The following is a 17,707-nucleotide window of genomic DNA, read 5'->3' on the forward strand; positions in this document are numbered from 1 at the left end:
AATGTTTAAAATTAGACTAGATGTTATAGTGCTTGAAAAAACTGGTTTTGTTGCACTAAATTTATTGCAGCTGTAAGGTAGTGAAAATTACAGTGTCTCTCAATTCAAGAACAGAGAAAAATGGGAAAAAACAACCCTCAACAACATCTGCTGTGTGAACATGACTGTATAGCACGAATACCTGTTCTAAGATGTTCTTAAGGTGCGAGTATGCTTCCTGAGGGGTGAGCTTGAGCTCCACAATCAAGCGATCAATTTTATTGATCACCAATACTGGACGTATATTTTCTAGCCATGCTTGCCGCAGAACTGCTTGAGTCTATTAAGAAGGAAGTAGTTAAGAAAAAAACCCATTACAGAAAGCTTGATACCACAAAAGTTAAAGAAAATTACAATATAATTCTAAAATTTAATTAAACAGATAGTAAAGGACAGGTTGACATTCAAACCAGAAATTTGACTACATAGCATTAGTTATTACAGAATCCTGCAAAACGGCAGTTTCACAGCAAAAATGCCCACAACAACAACCTAACACTCTTTATGAACAAAGCAGCATCAATGTTATTTTGCATATTTCTTCACTTCCAATACCCTAAGAGCACATGTAAGGATATTAATTTCCCTTCAGACATTTATTTCTTTCTGTACAAGTATTCCATTACCTAAAAAGTTGCATACTCACTGTTTCAACCCTACATCACTAGACCCACTCACCAGCGCTGCTCAGTTTTTCAGCACAACTCTGAAACTACCCTTTCATACCTCAAGTACATTGTCATTTACTAAAAGTTTTACAAAATTTCTTAAACCAGCTCATCTTTTATTTCTACATAATACACTTAAGACTTTGCTTTATCTTCTCTACCTTCTTTCTCTATTTAATATTCTTTATTTCACCTGTGGACAGACTCCTTCAACAGCATCCACCACTATGATGCAACCATCACAGAGTCGGACAGCAGTAGATACTTCTGAAGAAAAATCCACGTGCCCTGGGGAGTCTATTAAATTAATCAGATACTCCTCATCACCTAGGATCAAACAATAAATTAGTATTTCACAGCGCTTTTCAAAAACATTTCTTTCAGCCACCTGGTTAAATTGCTTAAGCTATTAGTAATTTCTAAGGACTAGATCTACAGTAACCATTACACTTGAGAAAAACTCCAATAAAAGAGGAAAACTGTCAGCAGAGTAACATCTAGTGGCTTGTGCCTACTTCGTTTTAATTTCACTCTTTATGCCAGTCTTCATCTTTCAGTGCCCAACTACCTTCAGAAATTTAAAAACAAAACCACACCAGCCAACCAAAAACCCTAACCCTGAACAAACTTATAGTAGCATTACAAATAGAACACTAGCTAAAACAAAATTGACTGCATTAGTCTGCATCTTAAAGATAAATCATGACAGAATGTCATAAAAATAAACCCTATATTCTTGACAAAATACCTCATTTCAACCTCGTGTTCCTTTTTAAACATGCTTTTGGCTCCATATTAGTAAAATATCTTCAAGATATCAATACAGGAGAAGTTTTTAATATTTTTATACTACTCCCCAAAAAACATCTGCTCAGTGGAGACTCCAGTCAACTTTTAATGAACTCACTGCATTTATCATCAGCCATAACCAAAATAAGATTAAACAACTTTCCTGTTTAAGAGGTGGTATTGGAGTCTAAATTTCAATACGACAGAAAAACAACAGACATAAAATGTTCTAACCATTAAAAGCAAGGTAATTTCAGAGAAAACAACAAAACAGCCACAGTTTACAACACTGAGCTGGAAGATCGTCAATTTCAACTACTTTTTATAATTGGCTGTAGCCGAAATGGAATGCTAATGGTGGCTTTTCTGTTCATGCAATTAGTTATTCTTTTTTCTGCACAAGCCTGTAAGTAATGTATCCTGTGTTTTCTATTTGCTTAGCTGAGGACAAGACTGGTGAATCTTACCCTCACGGAGCCATAAAAAAGATGTCACTCTAACCGCACTATAGAAAAACCCTATGAACAATTTACAGCAGTGTAACAGGCACCTTGACACAGAAGTACACTAAACTACAAAATCATCTTAAATTTGTTGGTTTTTGAAAGAAGGTCTTGCCTTCAAGCAACACTATTTCAAGACTTAAGATCAAAATATAAATATTAAGATCTAAAATAAAAAGATAAAGGCAACTATTCATATAGCCTCCACTCAGAGATACGATTGAAGATGGCGTCTGTAACCCTGAGATAGAACTTTTCTCAGCTAACAGCTGAATGAATAGATACCCAAACCTTTGCAGAATCATAGCCCAGCACTGAGAAACACAAAAGGAAAAGTTGCATACAAAAAGATCTCAACAAAAAAATTAAGAGACAGGGAAAATTAACCAAAATATGTATTAAAGTTTATACTTGCCAGCATCAACAACTTAACTTACCTTTCACAAAGTGCAGTGAAATTGCACTAGATTTCATGGTTATCCCTCGGATCTGTTCATCTTCTCTGCTGTCTAGATATCTCAGCTGAGTACAGAAACAAAAGAAGAGGTGATAAATCTGTAGGATTATCTCCACAAGTTACTTATCAAGAATCAAAAAGTACGACTGTGGGAAAATGAGGTTGAGCAAGACTAGGAATGGAATTTCCTTAATTATCTCCAATTTACAATTACAGCATGTACACACCAGAAGTTTGTTACAAATGACAGTAGAACGCTACCTTGCCTGCCAAGCGGCTGGAGATTATTCCATTGCTAGATATTAGACAATCAGCTAGAGTAGTTTTGCCTGAAAAGAAAAATAGTTTACATTAATACAGACAGTAGAAAAGGATGCAATGATATTATGAATGCTGACAACATCTTGCGTTCTAAGATATCAACATTATTAAAGGCTTCAAAATGCCATAAAAGTACAACTTAAAAAAAAAAACCCACAACAAACCAATTATTCAACTTGACCTATTTGATGCACACAAATTTATTTTTGAAGAGTGGATGCAACCTTACCCATCATGACCAGAAAAGCAGCTGAAATAACAAACACTACATCAGAACCTCAACAGATCATGCAATTAGACACATTTCCACCTACATAACAAACTTCTTCCCTTAAATAAACGTGGAAATACAACAGCCTACCTCACACACACATTTATTTTATTTACACCAACATTCAGCAGTTTCAACTCCTCCAAACTATTACACTGTAATTCTCTCTTAATTCTAATAAATAAGCTGCATCAGGGCACAAGAAATGGGCACAAAGCAAATTTACTTCTCAGAGTAAGGATTAAGACAGTTTAAAGCTACAGCTGTGAAAATCTACTGCTTTAAACAGCGACCCAAACACATCACACCATTACACACACGCTTTTCCTCACAAGGTGCTTCCTGCCAGCCACAAACACGTGTCTTACCATGATCCACATGGGCCAATATACAGATATTCCGGATTCCAGAAGTCTTCTTCTGGAGGCCGACCATCTTTCCCACACTTGTGAGGACCATGGTTTGCTGACTGTGAAAGGAGGGAAGTGTTTTGTTTACGAGGCAACTTAAGAAACAGTCTTTTTATTTTTACCCTAACTACTACGCCAGCTGCGGCTGCAGCCACTCCCCGGTGAAGCCTCCGGCACACGGAGCGAGTCACGCCGCCCGGCCACCATGTGCCCTCCGCCCAGAGCGCTGAAACTGACAGGGCCGGGGCCGCGTTTGTTTTGAACGCGCACCGCGGGGGGTTGAGGTTGGTCAGTTTCTCATTTCCCACGCTCCGCACAGCCCCGTGGCTCTGCGCGCCCGAAGGTGCCCCGGGAGGCACAACCTTCTCCTGGGCAACATCGTCGCCTCCCTCAGGGCTGCTCGCACCCTCGCCGGCGCACAGCCACCACAGGGGCCGGTGCCCGGGAGGGGGACGCGGCGCTCCCCTGGCGCTCGCACGCCGGGGCCGGCCGCGGGGGTGCCCTGAGGGCCAGGTCTGAGGTGATGAAGGGAGAGGCCGCGCCGCCCACCCCCCGCGGCCCCTCACCGGTGTGTGTTGGTGGGTGGCAGCTCCCCCCGCACTCCCTCCCAGCTCCGCCGCCAGCACCCGGAAACCCGCGCGCGTCCCGCTCCGCCCCGCCCGCGCGTGACGCAGGACGGAAGCCGGCGGCGGCCGCGCACGGAGAGGACGCCCCGCCGTTGCCGCGCAACGCAGGCGCTTCCCTGGTTACCGGTCGGGGCGGCGCGGGCAGCATGGGGCCGCCGCGGTGTCTGTGCGAGATCTGCACCTGCGGGTAAGCTGCGCGGGGGTCCCCGGGAGCGGGTCACCCCCCGGAGCGGGGCGGCGGGTCCCCCGCAGCACCACGGCTCCACAGAAATACCCCTCGTCTTGCCCCCCAACACCGTTCCGTGCCGGGCCGCGGATAGTGTCCTTAGCGGTGGGAAGGCAGAAACATTCCCGTTTCAACAGTTTCTTCCTTGCCTTTCTTTCTAAAGGAACCTTCTCGGTAAATGTGAAGTAGTATGTTTGTGCTTAAATCAGGTAGGGGGAAAAGCAGATCTTAAAAGCATTAAGATAAAGTCTTTCAAAGCCAACTAGACTAAATCCCAGGATCAGGCTTTCCCATGAAGCAGAATCAACTCTTATTGAGGGCTCTAAAGAAACACTCAAAAGAATTCTGGCTAAATCAGCCTTGACAGAAACCTGTGCAAGAGCTATGGCCTTTAAAATATATTTAATATATCTGCCTCTCTAACGTCACATCATCCAGTAATAGTCTCCACTCAGAAGGAAAGACACACTATTTCTTTACGTTCGATGTTCCCATATGGAGACACACAGTTCATCATTCTGCTCTAGCTTATTTGGCCCAGGGAGGCTGGTATAAGAGCGTACAGCAGGCAATTTTCTTTTTAAATCACTGTTAAGAGTTCTATAAGCATTATCATCAATGTCATACATAAAAAAATCATGTCAAGTTTCCCAAAATCATAAGGGATTTAAACCTTGCAAAATTCAGATAGATGGTCATAAGTGTGGAGTCAGTACTATTAATATTTTCAATTTCTTCTATTTTTACATTAAAAATTAAAATTAAAATTAATTAAATAAATAAATAATCGGGAAGGGGGCGGGAGAACAACACAAAACAGAAAAGAAAAAGAAAAAGCTGAAAAAATATCATCCTAGGACTCAAAGATGTAGCCTTCAATATTAGAAAAAAAAAAAGGTCTAACAACTACATACATATGACAGTCATCATAAGATCACAAGAGTGTGATCACTATGTTTTGGAAGCACAGGGCCAACCCTATGGCTGCAGAGGGCACCAGGAACTACAGGCTTCATTATGAGGTTTGTAGCGCAGACACAGCCCTTATGTGTTTCTGTATGAGAAATCTGTCTATCTGTTCATCTGGGGTTTTTTATTTGTACACAGACATAAGAAGCAGGCAGTGTGTAAAGCTTCTCATGTCCTTTTTGGCCAAGACTGGATGTAGTTTGCCCCATAAATTTGTTTCAAAAGTCCTACATTAATGAAGAGTTGGAACACATTGTCTTCACAATAACAAATCTGGTTCAGGCTCAAGTATAAAGATGGTGAGTTAACGCAATCTGACAGCACAAAACAAGGTTCAACTCAACTGAAAACTCCCAATTCAAAAACCCAGCTTAACAATATAAATAATTGAATAAAACATGCACAAAACTTATGGTTTAAAGTAAACATCACTGAAGTTTATATAGTCAATAAAATCTTAAGCCATTATTGGTTTAGGCAGCAAGTTGTGTTTGCTTCACTGTAGTTACAGTGTTTCTGTTTTTAGGAGAAGACTGGTTGCTTGGCAGCGTTACCTGGATATGGCCACACATACACATATTTGAAAAGATTTCAAAGCAGAGAAAAAGATCTAATACTTTGTAGAAGCTATCATGTAATAGCTACAGTTATCATATAATTACCGTTTAATTCTAAATAATGGAACAGAAGGAAACAATCTTTCCTAGCTGTTCGCAGGCAAAAAAACACTCAGAAAAATTTTACAAATACAAGGGAGGAAAGCCACTAAGACAGAACTTCATTCTGCTTTCTCTTTACAGGCAGATAAGAGCCTCCTTTTTTTGAATTGTAACATACACTGTCCACTCGTTAAAAGCTACATCTGAGTGGTAGTGTTCACATCTAAGAGTTGCAGTCTTAGGCTCTTAATCGAATAATTGTATTTTTAAGAATATTTTGAACAGATTCTTTATTAGACAGAACCACTTTTTGTCCATATTAGGTGATATTTTTCAAAATCAGCAAGTAATTGTAATGCCAAAACCACTGGAGATGTACCCAGGGCTGAGCATGCTCAAACATCAATTTGCAAAACAGGTCCAGTGTTGGTGACTTCTCCATTTTTAATAACTGACATAGTTTCTAGCTTCTTGAGCTTAAGCTCAACTTTAGGACAAGAGGAAACAGCCTCAAGTTGCACCAGGGGAGGTTTAGACTTTCTATTAGGAAAAATTTCTTCACAGCAAGGGTTGTCAAGCATTGGAACAGGCTGCCCAGGGAAGTGATGGAATCACCATCCCTGGAGGTATTTAAAAGATGTGTAGATGTGGCACTGAGGGACATGGTTTAGCAGTGGACTTGGCAGTGCTGGGTTAATGGTTGGACTTGATGATCTTAAAGGTCTTTTCCAACCTAAATGATTCTAAGATTCTATAATGCTGTGGCTTTTGCAGTGGTATAAGATGCTGCCAAGGAGGTATGATCAATTTTCAGCTGCTGTGGTAGAGATGTGAGCTTTTTTGGAGGTTGGTTTGTTGGGGTTTTTTTAATAAATCACACAAATGTTTTCAAAACTATATTGTGCAGAGTAATGGCTGGAATTTATGTTGTTTGCTAAGATATTCCAGGTCCATTTCTTATTTTAGAAGTGGTATATTTTTGATGTGGAGAAAGAATGAGCTAGTCTTACTTGGGATTGGATCTATAAAGAGAAGGAAATATTTTTGTTTCTTTAGTTCCCATAGGTTCCAAAGATGTTAGCTTAATACAAGAGAAAATTTACCCCCTTCTAGCAAGTAAAGTCAGGCTTCAGATCACTGGCTCAATAGAAACATCGAACAGCAAATACAGGATGTTAAATCTGGCTTCCAAAAGAATAAAGCCTCTGAGGCAGATGAACTCTCTACACTGACGAACAGTATTTGTCTACTATAAAAGATAATCACAGTATACAAAAGCATAGAAGTTTAGGTTTGAGAAATAAAAATGACTGCTTTATTTTCTTCTCAATGTCAGCCTTTCCGCATTTATTGTATTTTATAATAAAAATCTAGATTCCTAAATAAATGTCAATTTATAAGAGGAAGATTTCTTTAAAATACGGCATGTTTAAAACTTCATACTGACCACACATAAATACACACAAACCAAATAAAAACCATTAGGTCTCCTTTTCCTATTAGGAAAGTAAATGAATCTCAAAAATACAGTGTCCATACCTAATTTCTGTCTTTCAGACCATAGCATGTGCACTGGCAGTTAAAAGATAAAAAACATTGAGTTGTGTTTGTTTGGGTTTTTAGTAAGTTTTTATTTATTTAAGTGCTCAGAAATAGCATACACTCACCTCCTTATTTCTTGCCTTTCCTTTTCTTTCCCTTCTCGTTTCCCTGCTGTGTTCCGAATAGGTGCCTCAATTGTTACTTGACTATCTGTTGACTTGATTGAAAAGGAGTAAGCACCTGAGGCATTGAAAGGATCTGTCTTCTTATACAGGGCTACTTCATTTCTCATCTGTTGAACTACTGAGCTGGCAAAGTCAGGCAGCCTAAACTAATACCAGCTTTAGGGATCTCCAGTTCCAGATAACTTCTTTTTCTGTTTGCTTGGTTGGGTTTTGTTTTTATTTTTGGTGGGTGTTTTCTTTTTCATTTTACTTTTCCCAGCAGGAGTCCTTCACATCTCTTTCTGTATTCTATTTTACCTTGCTAGAATTAATATTTTTTTTTTCCGTTTTGGTATTCAGTGTGAGCTAAATTTCTCTTCAGACCTTTGAACTAGCTTCCTGAAACTTGTTCATACCCAGTAAGAGCTGCACTCTTTTACCCTTCTTGTTATTTTTGCTTTTCATGTACTGAATTTTAGAAAACACGTTTATTTTTAAAATATATTTATTGTCATATTCCTTTTCTTATATCTGAACCAGTATTGCAAGTTGTCAGTTGCAAATAGGAGGAACATCTTTCATGGTATACTTCCTTAAAAGAGAGATTAAATAATCATCACATCAGCCAAAATAAAATTTTAAAATTATGCTTGAATCAAACTGCCAGAGATGTGTGCTATGCAAATTGGAATGAATATAACAAGATTTTCAAAGCAACATAGAAAATAACATGTACATTTTAATTCCATGCATAATTATGCAAAACAACAGGTATAAATAGCAAATTAAGTCAAGATATACACCTGAACACCTTTTAACACAATGGTGTCATTAAAATAGGCAATGACAAGCAGGTGTAATTGAAATAAAATCTATCAAGAAAAACAGAAGTCATTACTTCTAAACATAGTTTTGGATTGAGGATTTAGTCCATTTAAAAAAAGGGTTGAAAAGTCAGAATGGCCTGCAGAAAAAATGGCCTGCAGAGCTCTAGAAGCACAGAGGAGATTTCACACCCCTAAAATTTTAATCCAAAAGCATTAACCAAGAGTTGTGGTGAAAATAGATGAGCAGATGCACAGAAATAAAAAGACAAGCAATAAGGGAAAACAGTAAAAAAGAGACAATGTGAGAGGAGAAATGAAGCGCAGTTATTTGTACAAATAAGACAAGCAATACTACTGAAGATTAAAAAAAGAAAGTGCATTGTGGTGGTAGCATCGTCTAGAAGACTGAGATCAGCTGTATCCATCCTTCATATTCTGTACTAAGGACTAATTCACATGCTGATGCTGTTCATTACTGCATTAGTATACTGTGCTCTGGGACCTATGCCATCAGCACAGGATTTTGGGTTTTTATCACTCAGAAACGATTTTAAATACAAGCGACTGACATTGTTCAATCTTCCCCATCCGTTATCCACTCCATAGATAGAGTATGGGTTTTTCCCTTAAATGAAACTATTCAAAATGATCTCATCTGTTGTGTTTTACCCAGGCGCCATCGCTGCCCTCATAAACCCACAAGGATTTATGATAATGGACAACAGCCATGCCTCACAACAGAGTATGTGGAAAAATACCCCAAGTATAGCAACATCTCTCCTCCCTGGAGCTTTAAGCCGAAACAAGAGTACCAAGTGCATCATGGGAAAATGGAAGGAATTACAACATTTAAGTAAGCATTTTGAAGCAATGTGTTTCACAATTACTCCATAAAGTTTTTCATGCTTTCTTTTTCTAAGGGGGGACTGAACATTGTATTGCAGTCATTTTCAAAATGCAATCATTGCATCCTTTACACTTTTAGCTTAATTAAAAGTATAAATTTTGAGTGTAGAAATACAGTTACCACAAAAAGGTAATTCAAAACCAGTGAAGCACTCATACAAAAAGATTTCCATGCTTTACAGCATATCGTTTAACCTGTAAAGACAACAAAAAATTTTTGTCCTTGTTTTCAGCCTGTTTTGGAAATCCAGATCTCATCTAGCATGAAAAAAGCTGGCAAGCTGGGGAACTTTCTGTAATACATGTGTGGAATCTGAGACAGTGGGGAAATTAAACCTAAAGAAAAAGGATCAAAGATTTTTTTCGTTTTATCTTATTCAAACAGTTCTAAATTATTAGAAGTTTGAAGAAAGCCATCTCTAAAGGGGTTCAGTAGGTCTGTCCTGTCAGTGCATAGACTGATGTTAAGCTTACAAAATTAAAGAGTATCTTTCAAGAAGTTAGGAAAAAGACATCACTCATTCCTTATTAATAATGTGACAGGAGCATAAACCTTTACTTTTAATACTTTTAATATTTTTTTTTCCTTCTTTTAAGCTACAAGGACAGGAGGGTGAAACTTCATATATTTATTAAAATGGCCAAATGCCATTCTGCAAAACTGGCTGTGTACTGCATATACTTTTAATGTAATGTGCCCATATTTTATGTGCTATGTTTTTCTTTCCTCCTTGCTATCCCTCTAACATATGGTGTCAGATTGATTTTTCAGAGTAAACATTATAAGTTCTCATTTTTCCTTACAATGGAAAAATGACAAAAGTGACTCCATCAGAAAAGAAGAAGTTTTTCAACCAGTGTTTCTCTTTTTCCTCAATTCAGGTCTGATTATTTACCATACGATATTGTGAAGCAACATTTTCAGGTACAAGAAGAATATAAACCAAAGACGGGAGGGATAGAACTGGGAACCACATACCAGAAAGATTACAATGCTCATAAAATACAACCAGTGACATTAGTAAGACCTCTAGAGAGAAAACACACTACAGGAGGAAAACTGGATACCATACCAACCTATCAAGGTAATAATATATGCCACCTTCAGAAAGAAAAATAACCAAGATGAAGGTAGTATTCTGAATTATCTATATTAGAAACTGGATTTTTTAGTTTGGGCCAGAGAGTAAGATATAATAGAAAGCAGGTAATAATGCATCAAGATGTTCAGCACTCCCATTCAGAGGTGACATTTATTGGTTCTAAACAAAAAACCTTCTCTAAGGTTTTCCTGGCTAGAAGGAGGGAAACTGTTAATGTATGTTTGGTTAGACTATCTCAGGCAAAAGTTGGTTGTAGTTAAAGTGCCAAAACATAGTTGAAATAATGAGAATCAGATATGGCTATTAAAACAGGAAGATGGAATGCTTGGTGCAAAGCGAGCAGAGGACAGAGTACAGAGTCAGAAAGAGTTGGAAGGGTAAAATTTGGGGGAAAAGACTTAAAAAAACACAGTTATATTTCACTAGTTTCTTTAAGCTTAAGCCTATGCCAGATAGAAATGCATTTATACTTATATTTATTAATTGCAAATAATTTATAAGGAAATTTAAGTACTCTACTTAGCTTACATGCAAGTAGGCTATTTTCTATATAGGACACACATTAAATATGCACATGCAACATTTTCCTAGAGGATATAGTCAAAACAGGACATCATGTACATTTTTTTGTCTTTTTTTATCACACCAATAATAGAAGACAGTTTTGTCAGATCACAAACACGCAGAAAACATTATCATTCTCACATCCATTGTATTTGTTTTGCAAGATTTAATACCAGAATAATTTAACTTAATTTTAAAGGAATGGTCTTGACTTAATTTTAAAGTAATTACACTTGTATGGTGAAGTTTTGGTTTTGCCTTAAAGATGACTACAGGCCATGGGAAGTTCCAAGAAGGGAACCTACTAAAGCAGTATGTATATACCACCCACCTACAGAGAAGTTTGGAAATTCTACTACGTTTCAAGATGACTTTGTTCCTAGGGAACTGAATCCCAGACAAAGTTTTAAACCTCCTTGTGTAGCCAAGCTTTCAGATGTGCCTTTCGATGGTGCTACCAGCCATCGCACCTCTTATATTGCTCATCAACTGGAACCAAAATTTATAAGACCAAAAGAAGAGTACAAGCCAAGCAACCAACCCTTTTTAGATCTCACAACCCACCGGAATGATTTTAAAGGTCTACCTGGAGAACTTGCAAAAAGCTGCAAGCCTGAAATTGCAAAAGTTGGCTCCATTGCTCATTTTAATGGAGTCACTGAATTCCAGGATCGTTTTCAGCCATGGCTGGTCGCCTTACCTGAGGTCCGCAAAACCAGAGAGTATGTTCCACCCTCAGGCAGCATTGATTTTAACTCCACAAGCCATCTTGATTACGTTAAGCATGAAATTTCGCCTGCTTTCCCCATAAGACCAGTTTCTAATAGAAGAAGAACCAATGCCCCTTTCCAAGGGAGTACTACTACAAAAGAAGATTTTAAAGCTTGGGGTACCTGTCGACAAGAGATTATTAAGCAACAACAGGAAATTCCAAAACCCATGGGAAAATTTTATGATTTAACTACATTCAAATCCCATTACACACCACATCAGATCACTCCAGCTCAGAGTTTCAAACCTGTACATGCTATAGCTCTTAATTCAGGTCCTTTTCAAGATGAAACTATGTATCGCACAGAATACACTCCAAAGAAACCAGAGATCTGCCCAGCAAACTATCCATCTCCTCCAGGTTATGTCTATGTAAACACAGATTCTCATGGTCACAAATTCTTCCGCCAGTGTACTCCAGAATTTTCCAAGTCAAACAGTAATCCTATTCCAAAGGAAATAGCTGTTGTGTCATAATACCGAACTGCAGTATTTCAAGCACCCTGGTGAAAGAATTGAAGACCTACTTGTTAATTTTTTTCTTTAAAATAACACTGAAAGCAAATAATGCAAATTCTGCTTTTAAAAGCATTTAAACTAATAGCTTGAAAGAAATCAAAGCAAAACCAGAAGTTTATTACAAAAAAAATAGAAACTTGCCAAATTTTATAGGAATAATGCACCTTACACAGAATCTATTCTTTTTTTTGATCATGCATTCTAGTTTCCTTGACTTCCCGAATTTTATAACACTCCATCTCAAGCATAGGTATTGTACATTTAATTCTTTCGGATTTTCCACAAATCAAAACTGTATTTGTGAAATAGCAAGTATCTTTTGATCATAATTTCTTTTCATAGTAAGCAAATAATGCTGTAATCTAAATAATCAGCTCATCAGTCCAGTTTTTCATCTCATCAATACTTTGAGTAACCTGATAAGAAGATTTTTTCTTTCTATTATTTTGCTGCCCAAATCATGAGATAGAATCCCGTCACACCTCAGCATTCCTAAAAACCCGGGTTTAGAGTTTGTCATCATTACTTTTCCTTCATTCAGTTCCGAGGAGAGTATAAATGTCACACTCTAATTTCTGGCAGCAATTAACAAGAAGTATCCTTGCTCTGCTCCTGTACACATATCTGAGATCACTCAGACATAAAAAGCAGATCATTAGACTCTGTTTCCTAATTTCCCTGACCATGCTTTTTCAGCCTTACTCCCAAAAGAAACACAGCATTGGACTCACTGACACACTGCAACCTTCCCACCTGAGTAGTTTTTAAACTCAGTGTGCAAACTCAATCAAATTTCACAAAGAAATTTCACAGATGATTGTTTTTCAAGTTTTTAAGGTAGATGGCGAGGAAGCAGAGAGAATCAGGCTCAAAAAGTTAACATCCACCCGCTGCAGTTTTTGATCCTGCTATCTTATTTTTAAAGCTAAGCAGCCTGTTATCACTGCCCGAGTTCACTGCAGAGGCAGTCTGATGGGAAAATGGCAGAAAACCATAAAGGTGTATGTAGAGATAACAGAAAACAGTGTAAACTCAGTTAAAAAACAAAAAAAATACCAGCCAAGATGCAGGAATCTGTAGACAGTCTGTCTTCAGCCTGTCTGCTCTACAAAGAATTACTTGTTAAAAAACACAGGAAGCAAAATATTTACCAAAATTGTACATGCAGTGATTATGCTTCTGTATGGGATATTTAGTATTTTCTCTATGTTTCTTCACCTGATTTGGGGAAATCTAGATGAACTAATTTCAATCCTACTATGTTCATGATTTAAGCAAGACCCAATAAATAATTCTATGATTAATGGTATCATGTTCTATCACAGTACTCCAGTATGATTTTTTTCAGTATTGCATATCTTGTACACATTGGTATAGGGCAGTCATTTGGGTTCCGAAGAATTACGTGCTCTTCATAACCAAATCACCAATAAAAGGACTAAGATTGATGATGGAAACACGTTGTAAGCAGGAACTGGATCCTATGCAAGGAAGAAAGCTGAACTGAGTATATTAGCTGTGCATAAAAGCATTGTATGAGAGCGCTCCAGACATTATTAAAGCATCGGTTACTTTTAGGTGATTTTTGTCTTTGTACTGTGTTTTTGTAATACGACTTACTCTGTTAAAGAAAAAATATTTCAATTAACATTTTCTCTTCAAAGATTATTCACATCCCCAGCTGGTAAAGACATGTTTTGGACTGAGAATGAACAAGGACAATATAAATCTGTGATATCCTTGAAGTAGGACAGGAAAAAGTACAATTTATTGTCATCCTTCTAAACCAGAGAAGAAAACAAACTACAAACACCCTTTTTTTTTTACGAAACTTGAGCCATTCTCTGTCTGGCCACAACTGAGGAAACAAAGTCAAAACTGTGCACAGTTACACCTACACAGTCTTGGTTCCTCATGAGAAATTTACAGAATATCCTAAGATCCTGCAAGGTTTCTTTTCTAGGGAGGAAAAAACTTCATTGAGAAATGCAATCTGAATCCATGAAGTTACGTGCCTGCATGTTCTGCTGAAAATCACTCCTCCTCTGGGTCTGTGAGTGAGCCCAGATGCTTTTTGTAATTTTCACAGATGTTTTTTTAGTTCTTAAGTCACTTCCCCTCCCCTTAAGTTATGGAAAGTCATTTGCTGCCACCTACCAGCACAGTACAAAAATTTTTGGGAGAAAGTGGAGGGCATATTCAGATACATTTAACAGTTCCTCTGCAGATGTGTTTGAAGACTTTTTTAGGGTGGAGGGGGCATATTCTCTTTCATTTCACCCATAATGTTTTCCTCTATGTTTAATAGTGAAAGAGAGAAGCCTTTATTACGTTACAGTTGAAAGAGCCACAACCTACTGATTGTGCTTCCAGCAAAAACATCAAATGATATTATAAACATTCAGACAGTATTCAATACTTCAGCTCAACTTTTTCATAAGCAACATGTTATTGAAATGCAGACAAAATGAACAGCAGGCTGGAAAACTAATATTTCTTAAAACAACAGCTGTTAAAAAGCATTTTATGATGTCATGCTAAACCAGGACATATAAGCAGAAAAGTTGCTCATGCATTCAACTGCTATTCTGAAAGTGCTTTTCATGCACTATGCTATACAGCATGCTCCACAGAACTGCTGTACAGACTGCACAATGGTGACACAAAGGAAAATTAAATAGATCCATGCACTTTCCCAATGTTACCACTTAGGATAACTGAAACACCACCACCTCATCACTACACATTTATTTTCATTGTAATAAATTTTTGAAGGCTTTTCTTGTTCGTATTATTTATAAGACTCTTCTTTCTAAAGACTATTACACATATTGGATATTCTGAAACAAGTTTTTTCAGTTGGCTATTCCCATCACCCACTAAATATAAAACATACAGCTGTTCTGTTGGATCTAAATGAACTCTGTTTGGTGCAATACACGAAGGCCTGGAAAAGAAATGTAACTTTCTTTCACCTCTTGACAGAATCGTGATTCTAGATTTCAATGAGTCAGATCTAATTTATTTGGATTTTGGCAAATTCTCTTCCCCGGTTTTTCAGTCAGGTTACATCTATGGTGCCTCTTAATAGCAATGCAAAGCAGACTGTAATGAAGCTGAGAATCTGTCTGATAAACTGTCAAAAATGAGAACTAATCTCAGCTTTGGTAAAATCCCAGAATTATGGACATAGCAGGTTGACAAAATAACACTTGGAATGAAAGCATAGCTACCATGAAAATCACAGTAATAAACAATCTCTGGGTAATCACAGTGTTGAATAATCAAACTAGACTTTATTTCAGAAATATCAAAACTACGTTCAAGAAAGCTAAAATCTTCAGTTATTGGAGAAGCAATAAAATAAATCTACAGAGGAGTGTCATGCCAATTGCAATAACAAACATTTACAGCACTGCTTCTGTATAGCATGCATACTTAACCAAAGATAAAGTTAAAGCAACAAAAAAATGCTATTTGTTAACATTTGAAGACTTTAAATATAAGGAAAAACATGAATAAGAAATTTTGGTAATAAGAAAAAATATATGTCCAAAAATCTTTATTAAACACTGTACAAAAAAATATTGCACTTTTAAATCAGACAATAAATATCTACAAAAGTATCTTACAAATGTTTTCTTTTAATTTAAAAAACTGCTTAAACAATCAAGACCCATCACTGATTAAAAAGGTACTGATCAGGAATATCCTCTCCTTGCAGTCAGCCTCCGGCACAATAGTCCACACTAAACGTTTTCTATACAGTAGTGCTACTCTAATTTTCAGTGATGCAAACCCATTGTGCAGGAATGCTGTTTCTAACACTGTTCTTACAGCATGCCCACTGATTAGTGTGTAATGTAGATCCAAGTCAATGCAAGCATTCAGGCCTCCAGTATGCACAGTAGTTTGGAAACTACAACAGAAAAAAAAACACCTATCTGCTGTCTCCTATGGGGTTCTCTCTGCTTGCAGCCCTAATGAGACAATTTGCAATGTGGAAAATAATCTACCTGGAAATATCATAATCAGAATTCATCAGCTTGCAAAAGACTCATAGTTAATGGTCATGATGAAAAGTAATTTTGATGGAAACTGGTCAAAACTGGTCTTGCACTTGTCTATCTTCATAATTAATGATTGTTCCTTGGACATTAATGGGGGGAAAAAGAAGATTTATTCAAGACAGAAAATGTGACAGCCATGTTCGGCCAATTAGTGGCCCCCCATTCGACTTGATGGGCAAGAGAACAGTGCTCACAAATTCACAGCTCTGACAAGGAAGCCTTGTGTCTAGTTTAAAATCAGTAGAAAAGTCTAATCATGCCAGAACTTCGATTGTACTTCAGTGACTGGAGCAGAAGAGTAGAAACAATGGAAGATGACACCACATTTATTCAAAACAGATCTATTGCTGTTTTGAAAATTGTACTAGCATCTACAATGTCTTTTACTGAATACACATAAATACAAGCACAAAAAAATTTAATGTACTTCTGTGTATCCGACAGCTAATATCAGTAAAACGTATCCTGTGAGATCGACCCTTAAGCTCAAGCTGTTTATGAAAATGAAGTTGCTGCCAAATACTTTACAGCTATAGGCCACAGCTTCTATAAATTTAAAAATTGTGTTAAATTTGATAAAACAATGAAAACAAAACCTAGGGGTCAACACTTGCTGCATTCCAGAATTCTTCAAAGGATTTTATGACTTTGTTTTTCTCATAAGTTAAGGACAGTATGCACTATCTGGTGCTTTTAGATAGTGCTTTTTCCCTTGATGAAATTAAAATGTAAAATTTTTACAGATGATATGCCATGATTTTATCCTCCTAATCCAGACACAAAGATGTTTAAAACATCAAAAGTTCCATTGCAGAGAGTGGATAATAAAAGTTCCAGAAAAATTACTCTGTCCAGCATATCAATCTGCAATATTGGTTTTTCATTAGCCCCACATTTCCATTTACTGTTATGACTAATGTCTTATTTACAAGCATATACTTTGACCAGGCTAGTTTAATGAACCTCTCTTCTCAGCTCTTCACTGCAGCATCATGAACTTTCCATAGAAGAGTTACGTTTCTTGGTATGACTGACATCTTTGTTTGTAGGTGTCTATCAAGCACAACTTTAGTTGTTTTACAAATGTAGGGAGTTGTATCCTTGCATTCACCTTCTGAAAAATATATTTAAACATTAAAAGGCTTTATAATGGACAAAAGATAAATAGTATAACTTATCGTTGTAATTGTAAACAACTGGTGGATTCCTGGTAGCTTTGTTGTTATTTTACTTTGCATTTCTGGTAGCAGTGGACATAAAGCTGAATTAGGTCACAAATAAGAGGTGGGATCTCACTGCATCC

The 17,707-nt window shown here is 37.4% G+C and overlaps 3 protein-coding genes across 9 annotated transcripts in view; 1 reads left to right on the forward strand and 2 right to left on the reverse strand.

Moving 5' to 3' along the window:
- EFL1 (elongation factor like GTPase 1) overlaps positions 1-4,115 on the reverse strand; it is an 80,653-nt gene extending 76,538 nt beyond the window's left edge. Inside the window, exons 1-6 of one of the 2 annotated variants that reach the window (XM_030498309.2) lie at positions 4,025-4,115; positions 3,417-3,517; positions 2,718-2,785; positions 2,437-2,521; positions 901-1,034; positions 182-319 (exon numbers count right to left, since the gene is read on the reverse strand). In XM_030498309.2, coding sequence (XP_030354169.1) covers positions 182-319; positions 901-1,034; positions 2,437-2,521; positions 2,718-2,785; positions 3,417-3,507 — 516 coding nt within the window. In that variant the 5' untranslated portion in view covers positions 3,508-3,517; positions 4,025-4,115. Of the gene's footprint in view, positions 1-181; positions 320-900; positions 1,035-2,436; positions 2,522-2,717; positions 2,786-3,416; positions 3,554-4,024 lie in introns of those variants that run through there. The other variant, XM_030498310.1, reaches the window with a different exon arrangement.
- Positions 4,116-4,138: 23 nt separating this feature from the next.
- Positions 4,139-14,301, forward strand: SAXO2 (stabilizer of axonemal microtubules 2). 4 transcript variants are annotated; one of them, XM_030498314.1, is made up of 4 exons: positions 4,139-4,271; positions 9,145-9,324; positions 10,260-10,462; positions 11,310-14,301. In XM_030498314.1, exons 1-4 carry the CDS (start codon positions 4,231-4,233, stop codon positions 12,290-12,292), a joined length of 1,407 nt encoding a protein of 468 aa, XP_030354174.1. In that variant the 5' UTR covers positions 4,139-4,230; the 3' UTR covers positions 12,293-14,301. The 4 variants fall into 4 exon arrangements, with proteins under 4 accessions (XP_030354174.1, XP_030354177.1, XP_030354175.1 ...); XM_030498317.1 differs by lacking the exon at positions 9,145-9,324 and adding an exon at positions 9,611-9,672; XM_030498316.1 differs by lacking the exon at positions 4,139-4,271 and adding an exon at positions 9,611-9,672 and having other exon boundaries at positions 9,235-9,324.
- A 1,309-nt stretch (positions 14,302-15,610) lies between these two features.
- ADAMTSL3 (ADAMTS like 3) overlaps positions 15,611-17,707 on the reverse strand; it is a 179,923-nt gene continuing 177,826 nt past the window's right edge. For all 3 annotated transcript variants that reach the window (XM_030498307.1, XM_030498305.1, XM_030498306.1), the window contains one exon: positions 15,611-17,518. In XM_030498307.1, coding sequence (XP_030354167.1) covers positions 17,376-17,518 — 143 coding nt within the window. In that variant the 3' untranslated portion in view covers positions 15,611-17,375. The remainder of the gene's footprint in view (positions 17,519-17,707) is intronic.

Source organism: Strigops habroptila, chromosome 9, assembly GCF_004027225.2.
Source record: "Strigops habroptila isolate Jane chromosome 9, bStrHab1.2.pri, whole genome shotgun sequence".
NCBI classification, from domain to species: Eukaryota; Metazoa; Chordata; class Aves; order Psittaciformes; family Psittacidae; genus Strigops; species Strigops habroptila.

Bases quoted from the DNA above. Each gene is read 5' to 3' on its own strand.
- SAXO2 (XM_030498314.1), top strand. From the start codon at position 4,231: ATGGGGCCGCCGCGGTGTCTGTGCGAGATCTGCACCTGCGG. The intron at 4,272-9,144 runs GTAAGCTGCGCG...TGTTTTACCCAG, and splicing joins TGCGAGATCTGCACCTGCGG to GCGCCATCGCTGCCCTCATA. The intron at 9,325-10,259 runs GTAAGCATTTTG...TCCTCAATTCAG, and splicing joins GAAGGAATTACAACATTTAA to GTCTGATTATTTACCATACG.